General features: G+C 54.0%; 1 protein-coding gene across 1 annotated transcript; it reads left to right on the top strand.

The window, feature by feature from the left end:
* Positions 1 to 7,758: 7,758 nt before the first annotated feature.
* Positions 7,759 to 18,535, top strand: CACNG1 (calcium voltage-gated channel auxiliary subunit gamma 1; the record flags this gene model as incomplete). Its single annotated transcript, XM_084239132.1, has 4 exons — positions 7,759 to 7,993; positions 16,178 to 16,252; positions 17,546 to 17,683; positions 18,122 to 18,535. 4 exons carry the CDS (start codon positions 7,759 to 7,761, stop codon positions 18,346 to 18,348), a joined length of 675 nt encoding a protein of 224 aa, XP_084095258.1. The 3' UTR covers positions 18,349 to 18,535.
* Positions 18,536 to 22,701: the final 4,166 nt, after the last annotated feature.

Genomic DNA, 22,701 nt, shown 5'->3' with positions numbered 1-22,701 from the left:
GTCGACCCGAGTCCCCTGCCCAAGGATAAGGATGGTTAACACCCTACTGGGGTGGGGGGGTGTCAGGGGGAGGGGTACAGCTTAATAACCTGCCTGCTTACCAGCAGAGCCTTCCCACAGCTTTAACTATTTCCTAAGAGCCTACTTTTTAATGGCTGCATCAAACAGAGCTAAGACCATTTCTGAAACCTCCGTCCTGTGGTTGTAGGGCGCTGCCAGCCCCTCCCCTCGCCACCCCAAGTGATGCTGAATGGACCAAAATGCTGCATCTCAGGGGGCCTTGAGCTCTGCTGGCTTCTCAGCGTGAACTTCCGGCCCAGCTTATGCTAGAGGCGCCTTGTCCACCCACAGACACAGTCAGGATCCGATGTCTGCGCACACCCCGGGCCTGGGCTCCCGGGGTAACAGCCTCCCCTCCCCCACTCTCTGCCCAGCGGCTGGAAAGCAGCTTCGAGCTGAGTTCCTCTGGGAGGGCGGAGGCTGCTTCATCCTTCTTCCCATTTCCCACTATGAAGCTATCGGCAGCCTCTGCAGCACGAGTTCGATCCCCAGCCAGGGAGCTGACCTCTCACACGGCGCAGCAGACCTCTCCTGTCTCCCCACTGCTCCCCTCGGCAGTGCGTTTCAGTCAATCCGCCTGTTCTGCTCCCCACTCTGTCTCTGGTGAATCCTCTCGCCCCCTGCACCTCTGGTCCACACCCCAGCTCTTTTATGCACAAATAAATAAATATTTTATTATTTAAAAAATAAAATTCATTCATGAATTCCGTGGTGTGGACAGACCACGTCGTCTTGATCCAAGCGCCCATCAGTGGACACTGAAATTGTTGGCACGTCCTGGTTCTTATAAACACCTCCGCCGCGAGCACTGTGGAGCACGCATTTTCACGTGTTGATGGTCTCAAGCTCTTTGGGTGGATGCCTGTGCGAGGCCCGGCTGGGTCATCCGGTATTTCCTATTGTCGTTTTTGAAGGCCAAGCCGGGCTGCTCTCCACAATGTCTGCACGGTTCACCTCGCCACCAGCAGCGCGGCGGGGGTTCCGCTCGCCCTGCACCTTCTCCAGCCCTTGGTGGTAGACGCCTTCTTCATGTGCGCCATTCTCGCGGGTGTGATGGGGCTTTAGCCTGCTCCTCTCCTATTAGAGGTGTATTTTAAGGATTAGCACAGTCCAAAGAATTCCACGTCAGTTCAAGGGGAGAAAAAATAGGCTGCCTCTGGTGACGAAACAGATGGGAACAGAAATACTGTAGTGGCTGCTTTTGCAAGATACACCCTGCCCCACCCCTCTTCCAGCACCCTCACCTGGCTCCAGGTTTCTTCTCCACCCACCCACCTACCTTCCATCCTCCACCTCGGCGGAGCCCTCTGGAGCCCATCATCTTCCGAACTCCTTGCTGCGGTTTCCCTCCACCTCCTGGGATCTGTCAAACCACCCCCTCCCTCAAGGGCACCCCTTCCTCCAATCCTCTCCGTAGGAGCTGCCTGCTCCTCTGCAGAGGTCCCCTAGGTAGTTCCCAATATAACACTCCTGGCTGCCCGGCGAAAAGGGAGAAAGGGATCTAAAGGGCCGTGGACTCTAAAGGGACACTGGGGCAGGACTCCTGATACAGGTATTTTTAAACTGGCAGCTTCCAACAGAATTGCTGGTGCAGCCTTGGGAACAGAAGTCTGTGATCAGAGAAGCTTATGAAGGCATGTCCCTGACGGATCATTGCAGGAGGGGGAAGTGGCGGAGGTGCTGACACCCCCAAACCACTGCACCGCCACCCCCCTGGGGAAAAGCCCTCTCCGGGAGCCTGGACCCTCTCTCACCACTGTCACCTCTTGGGCTCCTTCCCGGCCGCTCAAAGCCCTCCGCCATGCCCCATGCCACCACCGTCAAGCCGAGCCCATCCACAGCCACAGGGTTCCTACTCTGACTGCGGCTCGCACCTCCTTTGACTATGTGACCTTCTCACCCTTGACGATCTGACCTCTGACCTCCACTGACTTTCACCTCCAGCTGGATCTTGTCGGCACCCCTCACTATCCCTCCCCTCTGTAATGCTCAGAGAGGGCCGGCAACTCCCTCTCTGGTCACAGCCTTCAAGTCTGCCAAAATGTGTTCTCCCCTCTTCTTGGAGAGAGCCTCAGCTTGCTAGATGGCCACCCAGAGGCTCTTAGGTCGGGGCACGGGCATGAGGTATTCCCCATTCAAGTGCTTCATGTAACCCCTACGCACACTGCCCACAAGGAAATGGTTTGACTTGAATTCCCCCCACTCTCCTGGCGCCGGCCACGCCAGTGACCCAGCTCTGGCCTTGCCAGTGAGAACAGCTCCTAGGGCACGAAGGAGCAACAAGATGGAAGGCAGCCGGGTCCACACGTCCCTCGGTGGAGACAAGCAGGCCTCCAGGCCAGCCACCTGGACTGTGCTGTGGGAGAGAGACACGCCTCTACCTATCCCCTGCTCTGGGGTCTCTCTGGTACAGCAGCAAAGCCTGGATCTCACAGACGTGGTGTCTGAGCCTGAACTCATCCCCTTAAAGTCCTGCTGTCGCTTCCCCCACGCTCTCCACGCTCACTGTCCCCTGGCCCAAAGGATGACGACTGTTTCCTTTTCATTCTTAGAGTCAGCTCAGCTCCACCCCCACCCTGTGCCCTGCTGCTGCCCGGGCGGTGGGCAGCACAGCATGTGTCCCCATGCACACACACACAGCTGTTTCATTCTCACCATAACCCGCTCTGCAGATCTTCCCTGTGCTCTGAAAGCAAGAGAACAGGCCGCAGGCAGTGCAGCAAAGCCGGATCAGGTTTTCACGCTGGCCCAGGGAGGACGTGCGCTTTCCTTAAGAGCCCCGTGCGCACCTCCTCTTCAGTTCACTGGCGTCGAGGGCAGTTAGCATGGCGCACCCAAGGGCCCGAGGTGAAGGGCTCAGGGCGGGAGATAAAGTGGCACTAAGGGGTTGCTTGGTGCTTGGTTTTTTTGTTTGTTTGTTTGTTTTTGTTTTTTTATACAAGTACTGGGTACAGTCAGAAGCGCGGGAGGGTGAGAGAATTCACCAGAGCCAGAGCGGGGAGCAGAACAGGCAGAAGGACCCAAGTACACTGCTGAGGGGAGCAGCGGGCAGCAGGAGAGGTCTGCGCGCCATGTGGGACCCTCCTCCGGTGGCCTGAGAGCAGCTGGGGATCGAACCATCTCTGCAGAGGCTGAGGGCAGCTTCGCAACCCAGCGCTCAACCGCTGCGCCTCGGGGAGGCCCTGCTTGGTGCTTGTTTTTGATAATAGCTTAGGAACAAGGCCCTGAGGCCATTTTTCAGCTCCCCAAGCCTGAGCTTACAATCAAGTCAGCACAGGACCAAGGAGGATGCCTTGGGCCAGGCCCAGAATGCAGCCATCTCCGGAGATGTTTTGCTCCCTGGTTACATCTGGTCCAGCTGGGGAAAGGGCAGTCTTTTGGGACAAATGGAAACTGGCTCATCAGGACAAGTAAAGCGCAGACATTTGCAGCAACATGGACGGAGCTGGAAGGGATCATGCTCAGCGAAATAAGCCAGAAAGAAAAAGGGAAATACGGGATGGTCTCACTCATAGCAGGAATTTAGAAAAGCTAAATAAGGGACCAGGAAAAAGACTAATTATGATAAAGTAAAAATCAAAATCAACAAGGAGCTATAAACCAGAGACACACTGCAGGGGGAGAGAAGGCAGTAGGATCAAAACAAGGGGGGTGGGGAATTTACAGGGACTATAACCAAGATGAAGATGCATACATTGTGCAAAAATGAAAAATGATGTAAAAAATATGTAAAATAAATTAAAAAAAAAAAAAACCAACGCAGACAGCTCCTGCTTCACTGAGCACGGCGTCTCGACTTTGAAGACTGTGGAAAATGTCTCAGGAGACGGCTCTCTTTTGAACTTGATCACAGAAGTGAGGTGACGGTGGGCCTCCCAGAGGGACCCTCAGCACCCAGGCATGGTAGCCGTGCTGGTTCTGCAACAGCTGCCACCTCGTCTGTCCCCATGGCTTTAAACCACATAGAAACGTCCTTTGGATCATCTGGCAGAGCAAACTAATTGGCCTGTATCCTCTTCTTCCAGTCCATCTGTCCGTCCTCTGCTCCAACAGTCGTTCAACAAATAGTTATGAAGCTTCTATCCTGGGCTCAGATCCTGGGTTCTCTGAGGGGACTCAGGAGGAGTAATACAGTCTCACCATCCCGACCCCCCAGAAGCTTGTAAGTCAGGAGAGAAAGTTGGCCCATCTATGATTAATAGTAGATAATATTAATAATTAATACCAGCAGCAGTGGCTACCCTGGGTCCATTACCTGCTGTATTAGTCAGCTCCAGCTTCCGTAACAAAATACCATGAATAGAGGGACTTCAACACACTAGATATTTATTTCTTCACATTTCTGGAGGTTGGAGGTCTGAGTTCGGGGTGCAGCTCACTGGCCACTTTCTGGCTGCATCCTCATGTGACCACCCTCATGTGACCATCCTCCTGGTCTCTTCTCCGAAGGGCCCTGACCCCACCCTGCAGGACCCCACCCTCAGGACTTCATCTAAACCTATTCCCCTCCCAAAGACCCACCTCCAAATATCCTCACCTTGGGGTTGGGGCTCCCACATATGGATTGGGGTTAGGGGGCACAGCGACTGCAGGCTGAGCTGGTAAAATGCGTGACCTCTGATCATTGTGCCAGCCCCCAGCCGGGTGCCACCGCCCCCATTTTACAGATGTCAAAAGGGCAGCTTTGAGCGGTGACGCCTGGCTGGAAGCCACACAGCTGGAGGCCAGCACAGCAGGGTCTGAGTCTCAGAGCTGCTCTGGCTGCAAGCTGGTTCCCACGCCATAAAATACACTCTTGGGATGGCGATGGACAGGGCAGGCCTCTACCGAGACGCAAACAGTACCCGCCCCCCAGCTCCCAGCAAATACCAGTGTCCACCCAGCCCCTTCCTGGCCCAGCAGACCAGGGCAGCGGAGCAGGGCATGGCCTCCATGAACAGGAAAGGTCTGTTTGAAGAGTGAACGGGGGAGAGAGGGCAGGCTCGTCTGCAACCCCCAGAGCAGCCAGACTCGTGGCAGAGTCACACAAACACAGCTTCAAAAGGAAGAGGCATCAATCTTTAATGCCTTTGCTCCCTGGGTGAGAGGACTCAGGACCCCCCCTGCATCACAAACCTGCCCCCGACTGGGGGACGGCATAGCCTGGCTTCTCGGAGGAGCCTGCAGTACTGTCGAGTACTGCTGAGTGCGCCCCAAAACACCAAAAACATCTGTATTTCTTCAAATGACACCTATCTGCAGGTAGTGCTAAAATTAATATCTCCTCTTTCTGGATATTTGTGTTAAAACACAAGATGCTTCTCTGCTGTCCTTGGCTTTGCTGCGGCACACCACGGTTAGGCCACGGGCTGCCCAGCACCCCGTGAGAGCCCCAGTTGCCTGGCTCCCGAAACTGGGTCCACACAGGCATGAGCCGCGCCCCGGCTTCCAGGCGTCTCTGGGAGAGGCCCTCCCGCCTAAGATAGTCCCTCTGAACTGAAGCAGGCGGCTGTATTAAGTTAGCCCCCTGGGGAGCAGAGCTAGGGTGGGGCAGGGAGAGAGGGCAGCAGAGTTGAGAGAAGGGCTTCCGAGACCATCACCCGAGGGGGAGGCCAGCGGGTAGCCTACAGGTTGGGAGGTAACTGCCAGGGGTGGGAGAGGCCTGGTTTGTTACTTCCCTCTCTAGGCCGCAGTTTCTTTTATCAATCACAGTGGGGTTCAGGACATGCTACCCCAAAATATGGCACCTCCGTGATTTTAAGCTGCAGGAATTTGGCAAACAGCAGGTGCAGGACGGACTTTCTGACCTTCCCTGAAGCAGCTCAAAAGACGCTCAGGTGAGATGCCCTCGGGTACCTGGAGGACAGGAGCATCCTTGTCAACACGAGAAGGATCCAGAAGCAGAGACCTTGCATTTCCCCAGCTTATACACTAGCCCAGGCCCTTTCACTGCCCTATCCCGTATCCCCACGACTCTTCACCCCTCCTCACGCCCAGCAGTAAATGCTCAGGCTTAACCAGTTTTTCCTTTCTTCATTCCCATGTCAAGTCTCCCATGTCACACAAAACTTAGATGAAATAAATGTGTTTGCTTTTCTCTCGTTAATCTGTCTTTTGTTGCAGAAGATGGAGCCAAGAAGTTAGAGAAAAGAGAAAAAATAGAATTTTCCTCCTCTAAGAGCACAAATCTCCCCATGAGCCCTTGAACTCTGGGTTCTGAAACGTGGCTTCACCTCTGACCTGCTGTGTGACTTGGGACAAGTGACATCATGTCTCTGAGCCTCTGTGTCCTTATCTGTAAAATGGGGTAGTAGTGTCCTCGCCTCCTGGACCAGCGTGAACATTACCTGCAGGGGTGGCGTCACAGAGCGTCTGGCTTCTAGGGAGCACTGACTGAGCTGAGTCATTATTCAATTTTCACCATCGCTAGGAGCATGCTGATTCCCAGGCGGGAGCCCTGTATCCCCACAGGGTTTCTCTGCAAGCCGTGCCCAGGGCTAATTCCTGCTCAGCTCAGGGGTTTCTCCTGGCCATCATCAGCCTCTTGGACTCACCCCCAAAAAGGCACCTGGTAAACAGAGCCGGGTGAGGGTGGGGGTGAGAGATGCAGGAGCTGGAGGCTGGAGTACCAGCTGAGGGCCAGGGTACAGGACGTGGGTGGCAGGGCCCTGGGGTGGTGGTTCCCAAACTACCACACCACCTCTGCTTCTTCTGCACCCCTATTAATAGTCACCTGGAAATCAACCTCTTAATAGCCTCTTAATAGTCACCTGGAAATCAACCTACTTTTGTTGCTTTTTACTTAAATATATTTCTTTAGTAAATAAAGACACAACTGGAAACGCTTTATAACGTGCCATTGACGGACGGTGAAAAGAAAACTCCCATGAAAACAGAACCCTCTTCAAGTCCAGCCACGTTCTTGTCCTCTCTGTTCTATTTGATTTACAAGTGTCAAAAGTGTTAAAGACTAGCCCCAAGCTTTTCTTCTGGATGTTACTGGAAGGATGGAAAGAGAATCAAAAAGGAAATAACATTCTCCTGCTGGGCACAGCATTGGGTAATGCCAGGCCTGGGAGCCACCAAAAATCCTCCTGCATTTCAGAGGATGTGGTGGGGCTCGGGGCCGGAGCTCAGGCCTGGGTGCCCGGCTCCAGCAGCCCCGGGCAGGGCATCCCTGAGAAGCCCCTAGTTAGAATCCTGAGTCCCCCAGACCGTGAAGACAAGGACCCAGTCACCCCGCTCTGCCAGGCCAGTGTGAGCACAGACGGCTGGGTAGTCTGAGCCCCCAGGCCCCTGCCCTCCTCCAGCAGAGAACAGACAGGCGACCCCCTACCCGGTGTCTTCCCAGCGGCTCCCAGCTCAGGTGTCCTGAGCTGCTGCCCCAGGCGGTCTCAAATCACCCTCTAGCACCTCCGATCCTCACCCCACCCTGGGGTATTTCTGGCTCCAAAAGGGGAAGAAAGCCCTGAAACCCGAGCAGAAGCCATCCTCAGCGATGCATTAATAGAAGCCTCCCTCAGGCCCCTGACACGTCTGGGCAGCTGCTCAGCCCCATCCAGTGTCCCTCAGCCCCAAGGCCAGCCCACTCTGGCTCAGCTGGGCTCACTAAACTTAGCTTCCAGCAGCACTGCGGCCGCCACCACCCAGCCTGACCGCCACCTGCCCCAGAGTCGCTGCTACCGACGGAGTGCCCCGAGCCCTCGCCCGGCGGCCACCATGTCCCAGACCAAAACACTGAAGGTCCGCGGGACCCTCGTCTGCATCCTGGCGGGCATCGTACTGGCCATGGTGGCCACGGTGACAGACCACTGGGCCGTGCTGAGCCCCCGGGTGGAACACCAGAACGGCACCTGCCAGGTGGCCCACTTCGGCCTCTGGCGCCTTTGTATCAAGCGCATTGCCGTGATCGACAGCAGGGACAAGAGCTGCGGACCCATCTCCCTGCCTGGGGGTAACGTACCCACTCTGTGCCCATGCCCACCTCTGGGAAGGTTGCCCCCGTGGGAAAGGGCGGGATCCCCCAGCTCAGCACAGAGCCACCGCCCAGCCCCCTTGCTCCGGGCAGAGGCCCTGAGTTGCCTCTGGTTGTGCTGGAGGCCAGAGCCGGGTTATAAAAATGGGAGCATTTTTCTCCAGCTATTTCTGTTTTGCTGAGGCTTGGGGGTGGGGGGCTTTACACCAGGGGGTCTGGGCAGGTAGGACAAAAGGCTCAATAGAGCAAACAAGAATCTGCCAGACTACGGGCTTCCGGCTCCAGTGGTCGCTCTCTTGGGTATGCCCTGTAAAGACAGGCTGGGTGGCCCTGTGTCCTCAGGGGACTGTGAGGACCAAACCCATGGGATTGGCCTCGTCATTCCTTAGGCTCCAGGCTGGGGTGTAGGCACCAGAATTTTCAGAGCCCAGTGCAAAAGGAAACTGCAGAGTTCCTTGTTATTACTATTATTAGGAAATTCAAGATGGCGCCTGCAGGGCCTGACACCAAGCATCGCGCTCTTGGAGGTCTCCGAGTGCAGGGCTGAGCAGCCGCACAGGGAGCATGTTGGAGGAGCAAGACCTGGCTAAGATGAGCCGCCTGCTTTTTTGTCAGACCCATTAGCCCTTCTGCATGTCTTCTCATGGCTCAGACCCCTTCAGAGTTAGAGAGCATTTCCTGCACTATTTAAGAGCATTCCTTGATTTCCTACCCTGTTGCTCAGCCATGCATCGAATGCTCCTTGCTGAGAATTCCTGGTAGTGAGCCATTAGTATCTATGCTGCAAATATGGAGCCCTCTACATTCATAGCTGAGGAAAGAGCCCTGTGTTGAGAACCAGAGTTCTGGGCTCTATGATGCATTGCCCATGACACCCTTAAGTGAATATGGAGGGGTGGGCAACAAACCCCCAGCTGCCTCTGCATCCTTCTGTAACACCCAGTGCTTGGGCCCAGCAATAAAGTGCCTTCCAGTGCTTATAAATGTGCAGTGGGCCAGAAAAGGGGTGTTCAGGAAAACACCAGGAGTTCTCCGAACTCTTCCCTCCAAGTAAGTCAATGCTGAGTCCCCAGTGCTGGCTCCAGGAAACCCCTGCCTTGCTCACTCCCACTGGACACTCGGAAGACTTGTAAATACCCAACTGTCTTGAAAGGAGAGCCCCAGGGCTAACGGCTTTAGCAAGCATGGACACATGCTTGGAGGGTATCATTAGCCTAGATGTCCATGCCCCTGGCCACAGCTGTGCACACCCCTAAACAGACGAATCATCCAACCAACTGCCCAGGACAGGACAGGGCGTGGCAACATCTCCAGGGACCAAGCACGGGCCACGCTGTCATGGCCTGCCCACCTGTCCTTGGAAGCGCCTACCTTTTAAAGCCTGGTGAGCTTACAGAGCAGATGAGCGGGGAGGTGTGCTAAATCTATACAAGGAAGGGACAGAATAGCAGGAGGTGACTGAACCAGTTACAGGGGACCAGTAGAAATGACTTGGCTTTGAGCCTGAGCCATCGACCTTTATGCCTCCCTGCCCTGGTCCAGAGTGAATCACACCCCACATAGTTGTGCACATTCCCTAACCCCAAGCAAGCTCCAAAGTGTGTTTCTTCCCTCCTGCCTCTCCTTTCTATGCAAGTGGGTCTTTTCCTCCCTACCCACCCATCCTGTGCCCCATGGGATCACTTTTTGCTGGAGGGAGGAATATAGTTCATACATGTTCTCTTATTTATTATTTATAATAACAATAATAACAACAAACCTGCATATAGCATTATCTGCCAAGCATTGTGTTAAGAGCTTTAAATATACTAACTTTGGATGACATCAGAAAAAAAAAAAATTGGCAGAGTAAGAACTTGCAAGACTACTCTCCATAAAAACAATGAGAATGTTAGCAAAAATGGTCAGGCTCAACTTTTTCAGAATTCTGCAATATAGCCATCTTACAGCAATTCAGCTCGTGCTTATTTAATAAAAATAACTGTGTTTTTGTAAGAACAGTGAGTTTCTGGTGTTAGAATTTGCTCTTTTCCCATCCTCTCCTCCCCAGCTCTGTCTCAGCCTTGAAACCCAGCAAACTACAATCACAGTAAAAACCAGCACCCCTGTAGCTTTCAGAGGGGACAGAACAGGATTGGATCTCTTTCAAAATCTCATTCCCAGAGAAATATCATTATTTGATCTGTCTTATAGTTAGTTGGAAGTTCCCACTTGCAAAGTAGTCTTTGTTTGGCCTGATTCTGACCTCATTCTTGCCAACAGCTCTCTGTCAAAAGAAGACCTTTGGCAAAACCAATTAGTGACCATTGTTTAATGTCACAACTGCCAGGGGCAGTAGGTAACAATTGGGGTAAACAATAGGCTACTCAAAAAGCAGGAGAATGAGATGCCCACAGGTGGCAGAAGTCCCAAATACCCTATGAATCTAGATCAACATGTGCATGTGCAGGAAGGACCAGAGAAAACCCTACATGCTCATCTCTGGCTTACCTTGACGTAGAAGGCTTCCAAGCACAGAACACCTCAGTAAAACTGGGTGATAAATTGGTTCCAAGCATTTTAGGGAATCTGCATGAGCTGACTACCAAGTAACTGAGCAGAGATGTCAATGGCCACATGTGACTAATTCAGAAAAAAACACGAAACGAACAACAAATAGCAATAGGAACGAACTATGAGGAAAGAGAAAAATCTGATTTCCATAATTGCCACATTATATTGTTTAAATGGTTAAGTTTTCACAACTACAAAAAATATATGTAAGACAAGCAAAGAATGAAAAATGTATGGTTCACACATGGTGGAGGTAGGAGAGAAGCAATCATCTATTCCCTGAAGAAGCCCAGATGTTGGACTTACTAGACAAAAATTTTAAAGCAGTTATTTTATTTATTTATTTTTTTATGGTTTCTTCGAATATACCTGGAAATGTGTTCTATATTGCTTTCTTTTTTTATTATAAATTTTATTTTTATATTCCCCATACAATTGCGACCCCCTTATTTTGACCCCAATCCCTCCTCTCTCTGCCTCCCACCCCCCATAGAGTGTCTCTGGTTCATAGTTGTTTGTTGATTTTGATTTTCACTTTCTTATAGTTATTCTTTTTCCTGGTCCCTTATTTAAGTTTTCTAGATTCCTGCTGTGAGTGAGACCATCCGGTATTTTTCTTTTTCTTTCTGGCTTATTTCGCTGAGCATGATCCCTTCCAGCGCCATCCATGTTGCTGCAAATGGCATGTGTTTATCTTTTTTGAATGCTGAGTAATATTTCATGGTGTATATGGACCACATCTTCTTGATCCAGTCATCTATTTTTGGGCATTTGGGTTGTTTTCAAAGCTTAGCTATTGTAAACAGTTAAAGCAGTTATTTTAAATACATTCAAAGAAAATAGAGACCTTGTCTAAAGAATTAAAATAAAGATAGTAATGATGTCTCATGAAATAGAGTATCAATAAAGAGATTAAAATTCTAGAGTTGGAAAATTTAGTAACTCAAATGAAGAATTCACTGGAGGGATTCAATCACAGATCTGAGCAGGCAAAAGAAAGAAAAGATAAACTTGAAGCTAGGTCAACTGAGTTAACAGAGAGAAAAAAAATGTAAAAAAAAAAAAAAAGGGAGACTTAGAGACCTGCGGGACACTATCAGACATACCCACAAATGCATGATGGGGAGTCCCAGAAGGGTAGAAGAAGAGAAAGGAGCAGAGTCCATATGTGAAAAATAATGGCACAAAATTTCCAAATGTGACAGAAAATATTAATCTATAAATGCACAGAGCTTAATGAACTCTGAATAGAGATCCACTCGGAGGTACATAATCAAACTATTCACAAATAGAATCTTGGAGGCATCAAAAAGACAGTCATCACACAAAAAGGATGTTTACCAAGATTAACAGCTGGTTTTCCCCACAAATCATGGTGGCCAGAGCCTTTGGGGTGACATCAGTACATGAAGGGACATAATTCTCATAAAGGCTTTTAAGAGGTCCATACTTTTATCATTATGCCATCTCACAGATGGAGAAAATGAGGCACAGAGAAGTTGAGTCACTTGACCAAGGTCACACAGCGACCATGGCAGGGCAGCTGTCCAGTCATCTGTCCCTAAAATTTGCCTTCTTAGTTACCTTATACTATTACCCAGTGAGGAGGTGGTTTTGCATAAATCAACAAGGTATATTTTAATAGACTAAAGTCTACATCAACCAATACCAGATACACTGATAAATTCTCAGCGATAACCCAGTGACATCCCCTAATCACACAAACTGTCCCAATTTTCTACAATAGAAAAATACATATGAACTCAAATTCAGCTTGGAGTTAAATGTGCTTTCTAGTCTAGTTCTTTAAACCTGGCCCTGCAGAAATGGATCTGGACTCATTCCCCTTAATCAGAATTATTAGACACTCAGACCTGGGTCAAGCCCAATAGCTGAGCTCACCAAATGTTTTAAGGAATAACCAACTTAAATTTTAAGCCATTAGTCTTATGACTGTTCATAGGAAACATTTCTGAAATACAGAGCAATAGAAACACACATATTCAAATCACCATGAGTCATTTGCAGAGACAAAGGCGATGGCAGGACCGCAGTGCTCCTAACCATGGTTCCAGACTGTCCCCTGGCGCTCCTATCTCCCCCCAGATGGACTGAAGCACTTGCTTCTCCTGGCCGTTGAATGGGCCGGGGCCCCTCGAGGCAGAGCTGAAGGCCTGAGCTCAGCGCAAGGGTGGCAGAGGCCAGGCAGGTGCTGGAGGAATTACTGAGGCCAGAAGGCTCTGAACCCCCACACAGAAGTGCCACGTCTCCTCTCAGCCCTGGAACTCACAAAGGCCCATTTTGATGTCCTTCCTTTTCAGGCTGCCTTCAAGGCTCAGTTTTTTGTTTTTTGGTGTTTTTTTTTTTTTTTTAAGATTTATTTATTTATGCATACAAGAACTGGGGTGTAGGCCAGAGGTGTGGGGGGTGAGAGGATTCACCAGAGACAAAGTGGGGTACAGAATAGGCAGAACCACTGAAATACACTGCTGAGGGGAGCAGCAGGCGTGACAGGAGAGGTCTGCTGCACTATGTGGGTAGCTCCCTGGCTGGGGATCGAACCGGTGCTGCAGTGGCTGCGGATAGCTTCATAGTGCTGCGTCTTAACCTCTTGCGCCACCAGGGAGGCCCCTTCGGGCTTAGTTTATCCATCTCAGCAAGCAATTCCCAAGTGCCCTGGGCAGATCCTGGCTTGATTCCTCCTTCATAAGCATCCGAAGCCCTGGTCTGAGGTGCCTCACCCCTGCCAGGACCCTCAGGGACCATGAAGGGGCTGGTGGTCTCCCCTGGGCAGTGATGCTCCTCCAGGGTTCAGGGCAGAAGACACTGCCCTTCCTCATTTGCTAAGTCCAAGAGAAGGGAGAGTCCTGACAGAAAGAAGCTGGGGCTCCAGACACTCTGAATGGGAGCTGCCCCCCATGAATGCCCCCCAACCCCCAGGTGTGAGAGCGTTTAATAGAGGAGGGGAAGATAGTGACCACAGTGCCTGGGTCATGGAAGGGAACCCATCCCCCACCACCAAATCTGCAGCTTGGCCCCCCAGCTTGCAGTCTCCCCGAGGTATGAGCTAGGACAGGTTTATTCCAGCCCCAGTAGTAACGGCAGTTTGTCCAGTGAAGCCCGGTGTTCAGCTGGTGGAGTGATGAGCACCTGCCCAGAGCGGCTGCAGTGACCCAGACTCATCCAACAGCATGGCCAGGGCCAGCTCCACTGGACCTGCATCTGGAAGCCCTCGCTCCGAAGGCTTTTAACTCACGCGCTGCGAGTGGTCACGGAGGCAGTTGACTGTGAAATACACTTGAATTCAGCCAATCTTTTCAGAGGGTTTTCAATGACAACAGAAATTGGCCTTTAAAGAATGAAACAGAGGGGTCTCCCTGGTGGCTCAAGGGGTTAAGCACCGCACAATGAAGCAATCCGCAGCCTCTGAGCACGAGTTTGATCCCAGACCAGCCAGGGAGCTACCCACATGGCGCAGCAGACCTCTCCTGTCTCACCTGCTGCTCCCCTCAGCAGTGTATTTCAGTAGATCCGCCTGTTCTGCTCCCCACTCTGTCTCTGGTGAATCCTCTCACCGCTCCCGCATCTCTCTGGCCTGTACCCCAGCTCTTGTATGCATAAATAAGTAAATCTTTAAAAAAAATAAAGAATGAAACAGAAATGCTCTTTGTCCAGAGGGGGACACATGGCGACATCGGACCTAGCACAGGCCATTTTGAAGCAGTGATTCAAGGGAATCTATAGCTAATAATCTAACAAATGTAAGAGCTTTGCATTATGCATTAAAATAGCACCCAAAGTTGTGAGGGAAAAAAGCAGCATCAGTTCTGACATTGCCCCACACACCCCAGGCAGACACCCCAAGTAACTGTTTAAAATGAAAATAATTTAGGGCCTCCCTGGTGGCACAGGCAGTTGAGTGCAGCGCTGTGAAGCTGTCCGCAGCCTCTGCAGTGCCGGTTCGATCCCCGCCGGCCGTGGCAATACCCACATGGCGCAGCAGACCTCTCCTGACTTGCCCGCTGCTCCCCTCAGCAGTGTATTTCAGTCAATCTGCCTGTTCTGTTCCCCGCTCTGTCTCTGGTGAATCCTCTCACCCTCCTGTACATCTGGCCTGTACCCTGGTTCTTGTATAAATAAATAAATTTTTAAAATAAAATGAAAATAAATAGAGAAGCACAAATTGATGACTGTGTTCCTTCCCCAGGAATCAATTCTTCCTCAACTGAGGGGCACGTCCCCCTGATACTGGGGGGTGGAGGGGCTACAGGCCTAAATAGGCAATGAGATGATTTAGGTCAGAGAGAAAAGGAAGCCTGCATCCAGGAAAGCTAGGACTTTGGCAACACTAGAGGGGCACATCACCCCCAAACTAGGCAGCAACCCCCTTGTGATCACTGAAAGGTAGCTTGGAGGTGAAAAAATGAAACTAGAGACCCTAGGGGTCTCTAGGGGCAGAGACATTTTCCATTGAGGGACATGAATCCACCCAAAAAAGAAATCAATGAAGGGCCTCACATAAGTAAAAAGCAACCTAGTTTAATTTTTTTAAGAAACATAAATAGAAAATAATTCATTCATTGACTTCCTAAATTGGGAATAAATTATATTAAACTGTATTTTATAAATAATAGGATTTTGATTTTATGATATGTCTAACTGTAAGAGAAACTAGGGGAGAAAAAAGGAAGAGACACAATGCCTGAAATTATATTAAAAATCTGCGTGAATGTCTCTGTTCTGAGTCCTTCCTCTCTCCTCCATCAAACCCAGATTTTTGGTGCTATTGTCCCCAGATTTTCATGTTTGTTCTGACACCTGTCCGGTGGGCCAAGCAGCTCACTATGGAGGACTCCCTGCCTCTGTGGCCATGGGTATTGAGGCTTGATGAAATCACACAATGGGACATTTGGCTCTGCAGCCAAGTCCATGCAGACGGTCCACTCAGAAAAGCACTTCGGGATATTTTAAATGGCCTGAAGCAGGGCTTCCCAACCTGGCTGGGCATCTGAATTGCCTCCTAAAAGCTTCTGGAAAGCACTGCTTGCTTCCCTTGTCACTCACAGCGCATCAGGTGGGCCTGGATGCTGATAAGAAACGTCCAGAGATTCGGGTATGATCTGGGGCTTCTCCACCCCAGCACTCCTGACATTTGGGGGTTGGATGGTTCTTTGCTGCACATAAAGGGGTGCTTAGCAGCATAGCAGCATCACTGGCGTTTACCCACTAGATGCCAGCTGCATCCCTACCCAGTTGTGACACCAGAAATGTCCCCAGCCATCCCCCTTGGGCGCAGACTCAGGCTGGCTGAGAACCGCTGCTGGGCTGGCCTGGCCACACACCTGGCACCTGGTGACAGCGAATACCCCTCAGTTCAGTCTGCCTCAGTCAGACTCCCAGCTTCCTAGGCAACCCCCTTACCCTACTGAAATCTGGGTCTGAGGGTCAGAGAAGTGTTAGTTTCACCCCAGACAAGGGGCTCGGGGAAGACAGCCAGCCAGGAGTCCCTCTACCCCTGCCCCCCGCCCCGCTTGGCACCTGCCCTCTGTCAGCCGCTCTTCCCGGACGCAGGCCCTTCCTCTAACCACAGGCTGGCTCTCTCCTCTGCAGAGAAAAACTGTTCCTACTTCAGGCATTTTAATCCAGGCGAGAGCTCGGAGATCTTCGAAGTCACCACTCAGAAAGGTGAGCCCGTAATGGAAAGCGGGGGGCCGGGGAGGGGGAGCAGAAGTGGCTTCTGTCACAGGCCGCTGAGCCAGAAAATCACTTGGCACAAAGTCCTGACCTCCCTGCTCTCCCGAGCCGCCTGTCACCCTCTGCTCAGGGGCGCGGGGGGGCCCCCCTCCTGGCGTCCCGAGCCCCCATTCATCAGGGCCTGGGAGCCTTCGGAAAAGAGACATTTCCTGGAAGCCTCGGGCACCGCAGGGGGAACACACTTCCCACAGCCCAGGGGAGGCGGCTGTGACAGGAACTCTGAAGACAACTGGTGCTCAGAATTCCCGCAGGGCTTTCAGGGCGAGGGGGTCAGTCTGTGAGGGGAACTGTCTGGTTCCCTCCCTCTCCTATAAATCACCCCCCAGAATCAGGAGAGCTGGGAAGAGCCGGTCCAGGGGCATGTGTGCCCTGGGGGCGTTCTGTGGGCCATGGAGGGCAGAGGCACCTCCACACACAGTGAAGCTGATGGGTGCAGACCTGCCTCTGCGTGTGCACAGGGTGTGGGCACACACGTGCACACACACACTGACAGACATACACACTGACACACACTGACATGCACTGAGAGATGCACACACACAAACTGACACACACGCACACACTGACAGGCGCACACACTGACACACGCAATGACACACACGCTGACAGGCACACACTGAAGCACACTGACACACTGACAGACACACACACATTGACACTCACAACACTGGCAGACTCACACATGCCCTGATGCACACACACACTCACATACACACATGTGCTGACACACTCGTACCGACAGACACATAAAGCACACATTGGCAGACCACTCACATGTGAGGTGCGCTGACAGGCTCCGCGCTCACACACACACACACATGCACACGTGGGCAGACCCCACACAGGCTGCTCTGTAACACACCACACTCTGCCCCTACCTGCGCATCAGCCCCAGGACAGACGAGCCCAGGGCCTCCCCCGGCCCTGTCACTTGGAGGGACGGAGATTCTGCTCCAGAAAGGCCCCCAGCCTCCTCTAGGCCTCTGCCCCGTGGTATCTCCCGGAAGACCTGGGCGGTGGCGTTAGGTGGTGGCAGCCTCCGGGCCCCACCCCAACCCCTGTGTAACTCTGGGGCGAGATCTGCTCTCTCAGGCCCTCACCTTCCGCATCTGGAGATGGGCAAAGGGGTGTCACTCACCTGTCTGGAGGTGCAACCAGCCTGCTAGGAGGTTCCGGGGAGGAGCGGGCTGAGCCGTGGGGACTGGGCTCCCCGCTGTGTTGCAGACTACAGCATCTCGGCAGCCGCCATCACCATCTTCAGCCTGGGCTTCATCATCCTGGGGACCCTGTGCGTGCTCCTCTCCCTCAGGAAGCGGCGGGACTACCTGCTGAGGCCGGCGGCCATGTTCTACGCCTTTGCAGGTAGAAGGGGGGCTCCTGCCTGGGGCTAGGGGGTCGTGCAGGGGGAGGGGGGAGCTATGCCCCTCCTCAGGCAACCTCAGATTTGGAGTTCAGAGTCGGGGTGCAGTCCCAGGCTCCACCAGGCCGACTGGCTCAGGCCCCCCGCGAGTCTGGGGCGTGGGGGGAGGCGGGAGACGGGGGCGGTTTGTCCACTTCGCACAGTCCTGGTCCTCGCGGCACGGACAGGGCCACTCGCGGGCAGAAGTCTAACCTGAAAAACAACCCTCCTGACCCGGGAAGGAAGCGCTCACCTGATGGAGAAGCGGGCGCAGGCGGCGGGGTTACCTGCGCAGGTTCCCAGCTGGAAACCCGGTCTCCAGGCGCCCCCCCAGGCTGGGTCACCCCCTCTCCGAGGGCGGAACCCCAGCAGACACAGCCCTGAAGCGCCCGGGCCCGCAGGTCTCTGCATCTTCGTGTCGGTGGAGGTGATGCGGCAGTCGGTGGCGCGCATGGTGGCCAGCGAGGACACCGCGTGGATGCAGCACCGCTACGCCTGGTCCTTCGCCTGCGCCTGCGCCGCCTGCGCCCTGCTCGTGCTGGGGGGCCTGGCGCTGCTGGCCTGCTCGCTGCCGCGGATGCCCCGCAACCCCTGGGAGTCCTGCATGGACGCCGAGCACGAGCACTAGGCCACCCGACCCCCGGGGCGCGCCCCCCGGGAGCCCCGCCCAGCTCAGAGCGTTCTAGAGAGGACCCCCAGGAGTTGTCTGTCTGTCCCGTCCCACCTGCCCCACCCAGGGCGAACTTCCAGGCGGCGACAGGCTCCCTCGGGCTTGGGCAGGTGGACCTGGCAGACCCACCTGTCCGCGCGGGGAGAGGCCTGGCAGGTGCGCAGGTGTGGGGGAGGCCCCAGAGCCTGCTGACGCCGGGAGCTGTTCGCCCCGCCCTCCCGGCCCCCCCAACTCCTCCCCGGCCCCCCAGCCGCCGGCGCCAGTTGCCTTCGCTGGACGGGCTGCAGCTGTCCTGGAGCCTCCTCGGGACGCCCTGTGCCCACTCAGCAGCTGCGGTGCTCCGGGGGGAAGGAACCAGCCCCTCCCCGCGGGGGACACCCCCTCCTCGGCTTCAGGAGGCCCGAGGAGCTTCCTCAGCTGGGCAGAGCGTCACTGTGGTTTGAAATAAAAGTCTTAAAAAATGAGATTTTTCCTGACACAGTGTATAGAAATTGCTAGAACTCCTGGCCTCCGGGAGGACCCCGAGGAGGAAGCAAAAAGCACATCCCTGCAGTGTGCCGAGGATTCGGTGGGGAGCCGTGGCAGAGGGTCCTGTTTCCCAAGGACACCTAGAGGTTCAGGTTTCTGGCTTGTATCTCTGGCCGGGGGGGACCCACTCTGGGAGAAACCAGACACCATCTGTTAAAAATAAGGAGGGGTTATTTCCAGAACGCGGCCTGCTGGGTGCTAACCAGCATTCACTCGGCGCGACACAGCACGGCCAGCTCGCCCGACGCTGGGTTTTGGTGGCAGAACACCAGAAAGCAGGGCTCAGCGCCTGGACACTAGGGCACCTGAGCGCATGGCCGACACTGGGCTGCACCCCAAACCCCGGGTCCGGGCCCAGCCCTCAGAGGTGGGAAGTCAGGCGGAGCCGGCAGAAGGCCCAGGCTCCTGGACTTGAACATGCCGGGAGGACCCGCGACAGCTCATGTTTCCCCAACAGGGGCGCCAACTGCAGCCCACCCATGGGTCAGACCTGGCTGCCACCTGCTGTTGGACACCCCACAAGCTAGGAACAGCGCTAGCCATTTTCTTTTTCCTTTTTTATCCAAAGAATAACATTTCATGACTTTTGAAAATTTCATGAAATCAAACTTCAGAGTCCACCGGTAATGTTTTATGGGGACATCAAAGATAAGCAGGGGTGAAGTGGTCAGGGGAGGGTCCCTCAGCATTCCCTGAGGCCGCAGGGACGCGTCCATCATGCAGAGGTGACTGGGCACTTTGAAGGGGAGATGAGGCAACAGGAAGGGTGAGCAGGGGCTCGGTGCAGTCAGAGAAGTGAAAGATGACACAAAGCAGGGAGCTGGGGCGGGTCCCTGCAAAACCAGCTGGGTGCTAACAGGACCCAGGGGCTGGGACACAGCGCCCTGTTCAGGTGCTGCCTGGAACAGATGGTTCTGGGGCAGCCTTGAGCTTCCCCAGTCGCTCTGTATAGGGGATAAGGTCATCCTGCTACGTGGGCATGAGCTGTGAGAAACTATATGAGTGTCTGTCCCGTCTATACAGGCCCAGTCCAGGCCTGGTCCAGAAAAGGGCAGAGGAGCCTGGCTGGAGCCACCTGGAGGAGCAAACCTGTCCGTCACAGCCACACCTGTCCTCTGCCTGCTTCCCTGTTCCAACCACAGAATTCAGTGGCTCCCACAGAGCCCATCAGGCCCACAATTGCAGTTATTTACTCCCTGGCTCTTTATGGAAAACCTTAGCCAACCTCCATTCTCTTGAGTCACACACACTCATTAGCTGGCCTACTGAGCCCTGGCTGTTTCCACCTGTAAGGTGAGGAGGAAGAGGCTTGTTCACTGCTTAGCACAATTTAAAAGGAAGGAGCCTGTGGCTGGGGCGGCTGGCCAGTGGCCGTGGTGACGCTTGCAGAGACCGTGGCCTTCAACTCGTCCCCACACAGGCCTGGGCCCTGCGGAGAAATCCATGAAGGTTATTGCCGTTACAAGGTGCGTCGTTCTTGGTGGCTTTGCTCCTGACAAGAATCTGGGCCTCTAAATGAATGACCTGACCCCTTGGAAGCTTTGGTGGAGGCTGCCCTCTCCTTCCACAGAGGTGACCCAGCCAGGATGCGGTTTGTCTGCAGTCACAACCCCGGGCGTTCTGGGCTCTGAACTTGAGAGGCTGGAAATCAATCTCCAGGTCTCTGATCCAGCTGTGAACACCTTCCCCAACCCAGCGGGTGGGGGGATCGAAGTCAATTTGTGCTGCGTTTCCGAGGGCCTTCAGGCGCCACGTCCGTGTTTTGGGCCTTCAGCACAAATGAGGTTAGTAAAAACGGGATACAGTTTACCCAGAAACATCCGAGAGGCGGTAGGTGCCAGCAATGGATCCTCTCTGTCCAATGGGGAGGAAAATGAGAAAAAGGAGCCACACCAGCCAAGGCCTGGGCCCCGGGGGAGAGGCAGCCAGCGAGTCCCCCGCCCTGCGGCTGTGAGGTCTGCGGGGTTCTGTCTCGGCCTCCTCCCTCGCAGCACAGGGTCCCCTGCATGTCTCCTCGGGCCGCCTCTCCACGCAGGGGCCCTCCAGTTGCTGTCACTGCTTTCCCCAGGGAGCTCACTTTCCGGATGTTTTAGAGCAAAAGTCCAAACCAGTCCTCTGACCCCTCTCGCCCGAACATCCTTCTCTCTGGGCTCCCTCGACTGATGGCACCGTATCTGCCCGTTGTCCCACACCGTGCGTCCTTGCTGCTGTCTGCCTGGCCCGAGCTGACCACGCCTCAGTTTCCGCTTCTTAGGTGACCCCCAAGCCCACCCCCTCCTCCTGTTCCCCTGCCACCGCCTGAGGGGGTGCCACCTCCCCATCTTGCCACCGCGCCCCATGCACTTTCCACCCTGGAGAAGCTGTTGTCCAGCCCTGCCCCACCATGACCCACAGGGGAGCCTTCCACGTGCCCGATCGTGCTCGCGAGTCTGCTGGGTTCCCCTCGCTGCTGTGCATGTCTCACCTGCTCCAGGGCTGAAGGTACGTCCAGAAGGGGGTAATCCCTCCTGGGCCGGTTCTGCTCACAGGGCGGAAGCAAAACTGTACAAAAAAGCCTTTGAGATCCAGGGTAATTAAAGGTGGTTTTGAAACTTTAAACCCTTGAGCTTCCCCAGGCACTCTGTACAGGGGATAAGGTCATCCTGCTACGTGGGCTTGAGCTGTGAAAAGCTATACGAGTGTCTGTCCAGTCTATACGGGCCCAGTCCAGGCCTGTGGTTGCTTCCCTCTTCCAACCACAGAATTCAGCGGCTCCCACAGAACCCATCAGGTCTGCAAAGTCGAAGTTATTTGCTCTCTGGCTCTTTATGGAAAATCTTTGCCAACCCTGCATTTACCCCCCTTCCTGTTCTGGACACCACAAGTCTGAAATGGGCCTGATGTGGCCAAAACCAAGGTGTTCGCAAAGGTGGTTCCTTCTGGGGACCTCAGGTGAGGCTCCTGTTCCTTGCCTTTCCCAGCTTCCGGAGACGCCCCCTCGGCTGTAGCACCACCCAGTCCCTCATCACACCTTCACCCCCTCCTATAAGAGGTGACACTGGGCCCGTGCAGATAGACCAAGACGCCCTCCCCATCTCAAGGCCCTTGGCTTCATCATCCCCACGAGGTCCTTTCTTGCAAGGCCCTGGGTTAGGATGTGGACACACACCCGCAGGTTCTGGGGACGTGGGAGCGGGCTTCCCCGGGGGACGTGGTCCGGCTACCCCTCCAAGGAGCGCATTGTGTGCTGGGCGTGTGCCAGACAGGGGCGCCAGGAGGGCAGGCTGAGTGCTGTCCTTTCTGGGACATGGCGTACAATGGCCTAGATTTTAAAATGAAGCAGAAATGTCATGAGCCTGAGTGGGTCCTCGCCAGACAGGGCCACGAGGCCGTCTCCACCTGCTGGAGTCTTTGTTCTGCAGGGCCCACCTCAGACACCACGAGGGGACATGAGCTCCAACCCCTGGGGCAGCAGCCAAGCTTCCCTCCTTCTGGTGCCCTTGACACCCGCATTCCCGGGACTTACCCCATTCCACGCAGGTCGGTCGTTGTGGAATTGGGTAAGTCCCCCGTCTGCATATCTCGTGGGATTATAAACTCTTTGAAGAGAAGGGCATAATTTTCCTCAGAACCATCCCAGCATTTAGAACCTTCCCCAGCCCAGTCCTAAGCCCTCAGCTGACGGTACCCGGAGGACTGATGGGCAGCTGAGCAAGTGCACCAAGGTGAGGAGGAGGAAATGAGCCAGGAGGAGTACCTGCAAAGGTGTGGCAAAGAGGAAAGCCCTGAGGCTCAGTCCCGAGC

Source organism: Talpa europaea (assembly GCF_964194135.1).
Source record: "Talpa europaea genome assembly, chromosome: 7".
Taxonomy (NCBI): domain Eukaryota; kingdom Metazoa; phylum Chordata; class Mammalia; order Eulipotyphla; family Talpidae; genus Talpa; species Talpa europaea.
This window is presented reverse-complemented; position numbering and strand designations above follow the sequence as displayed.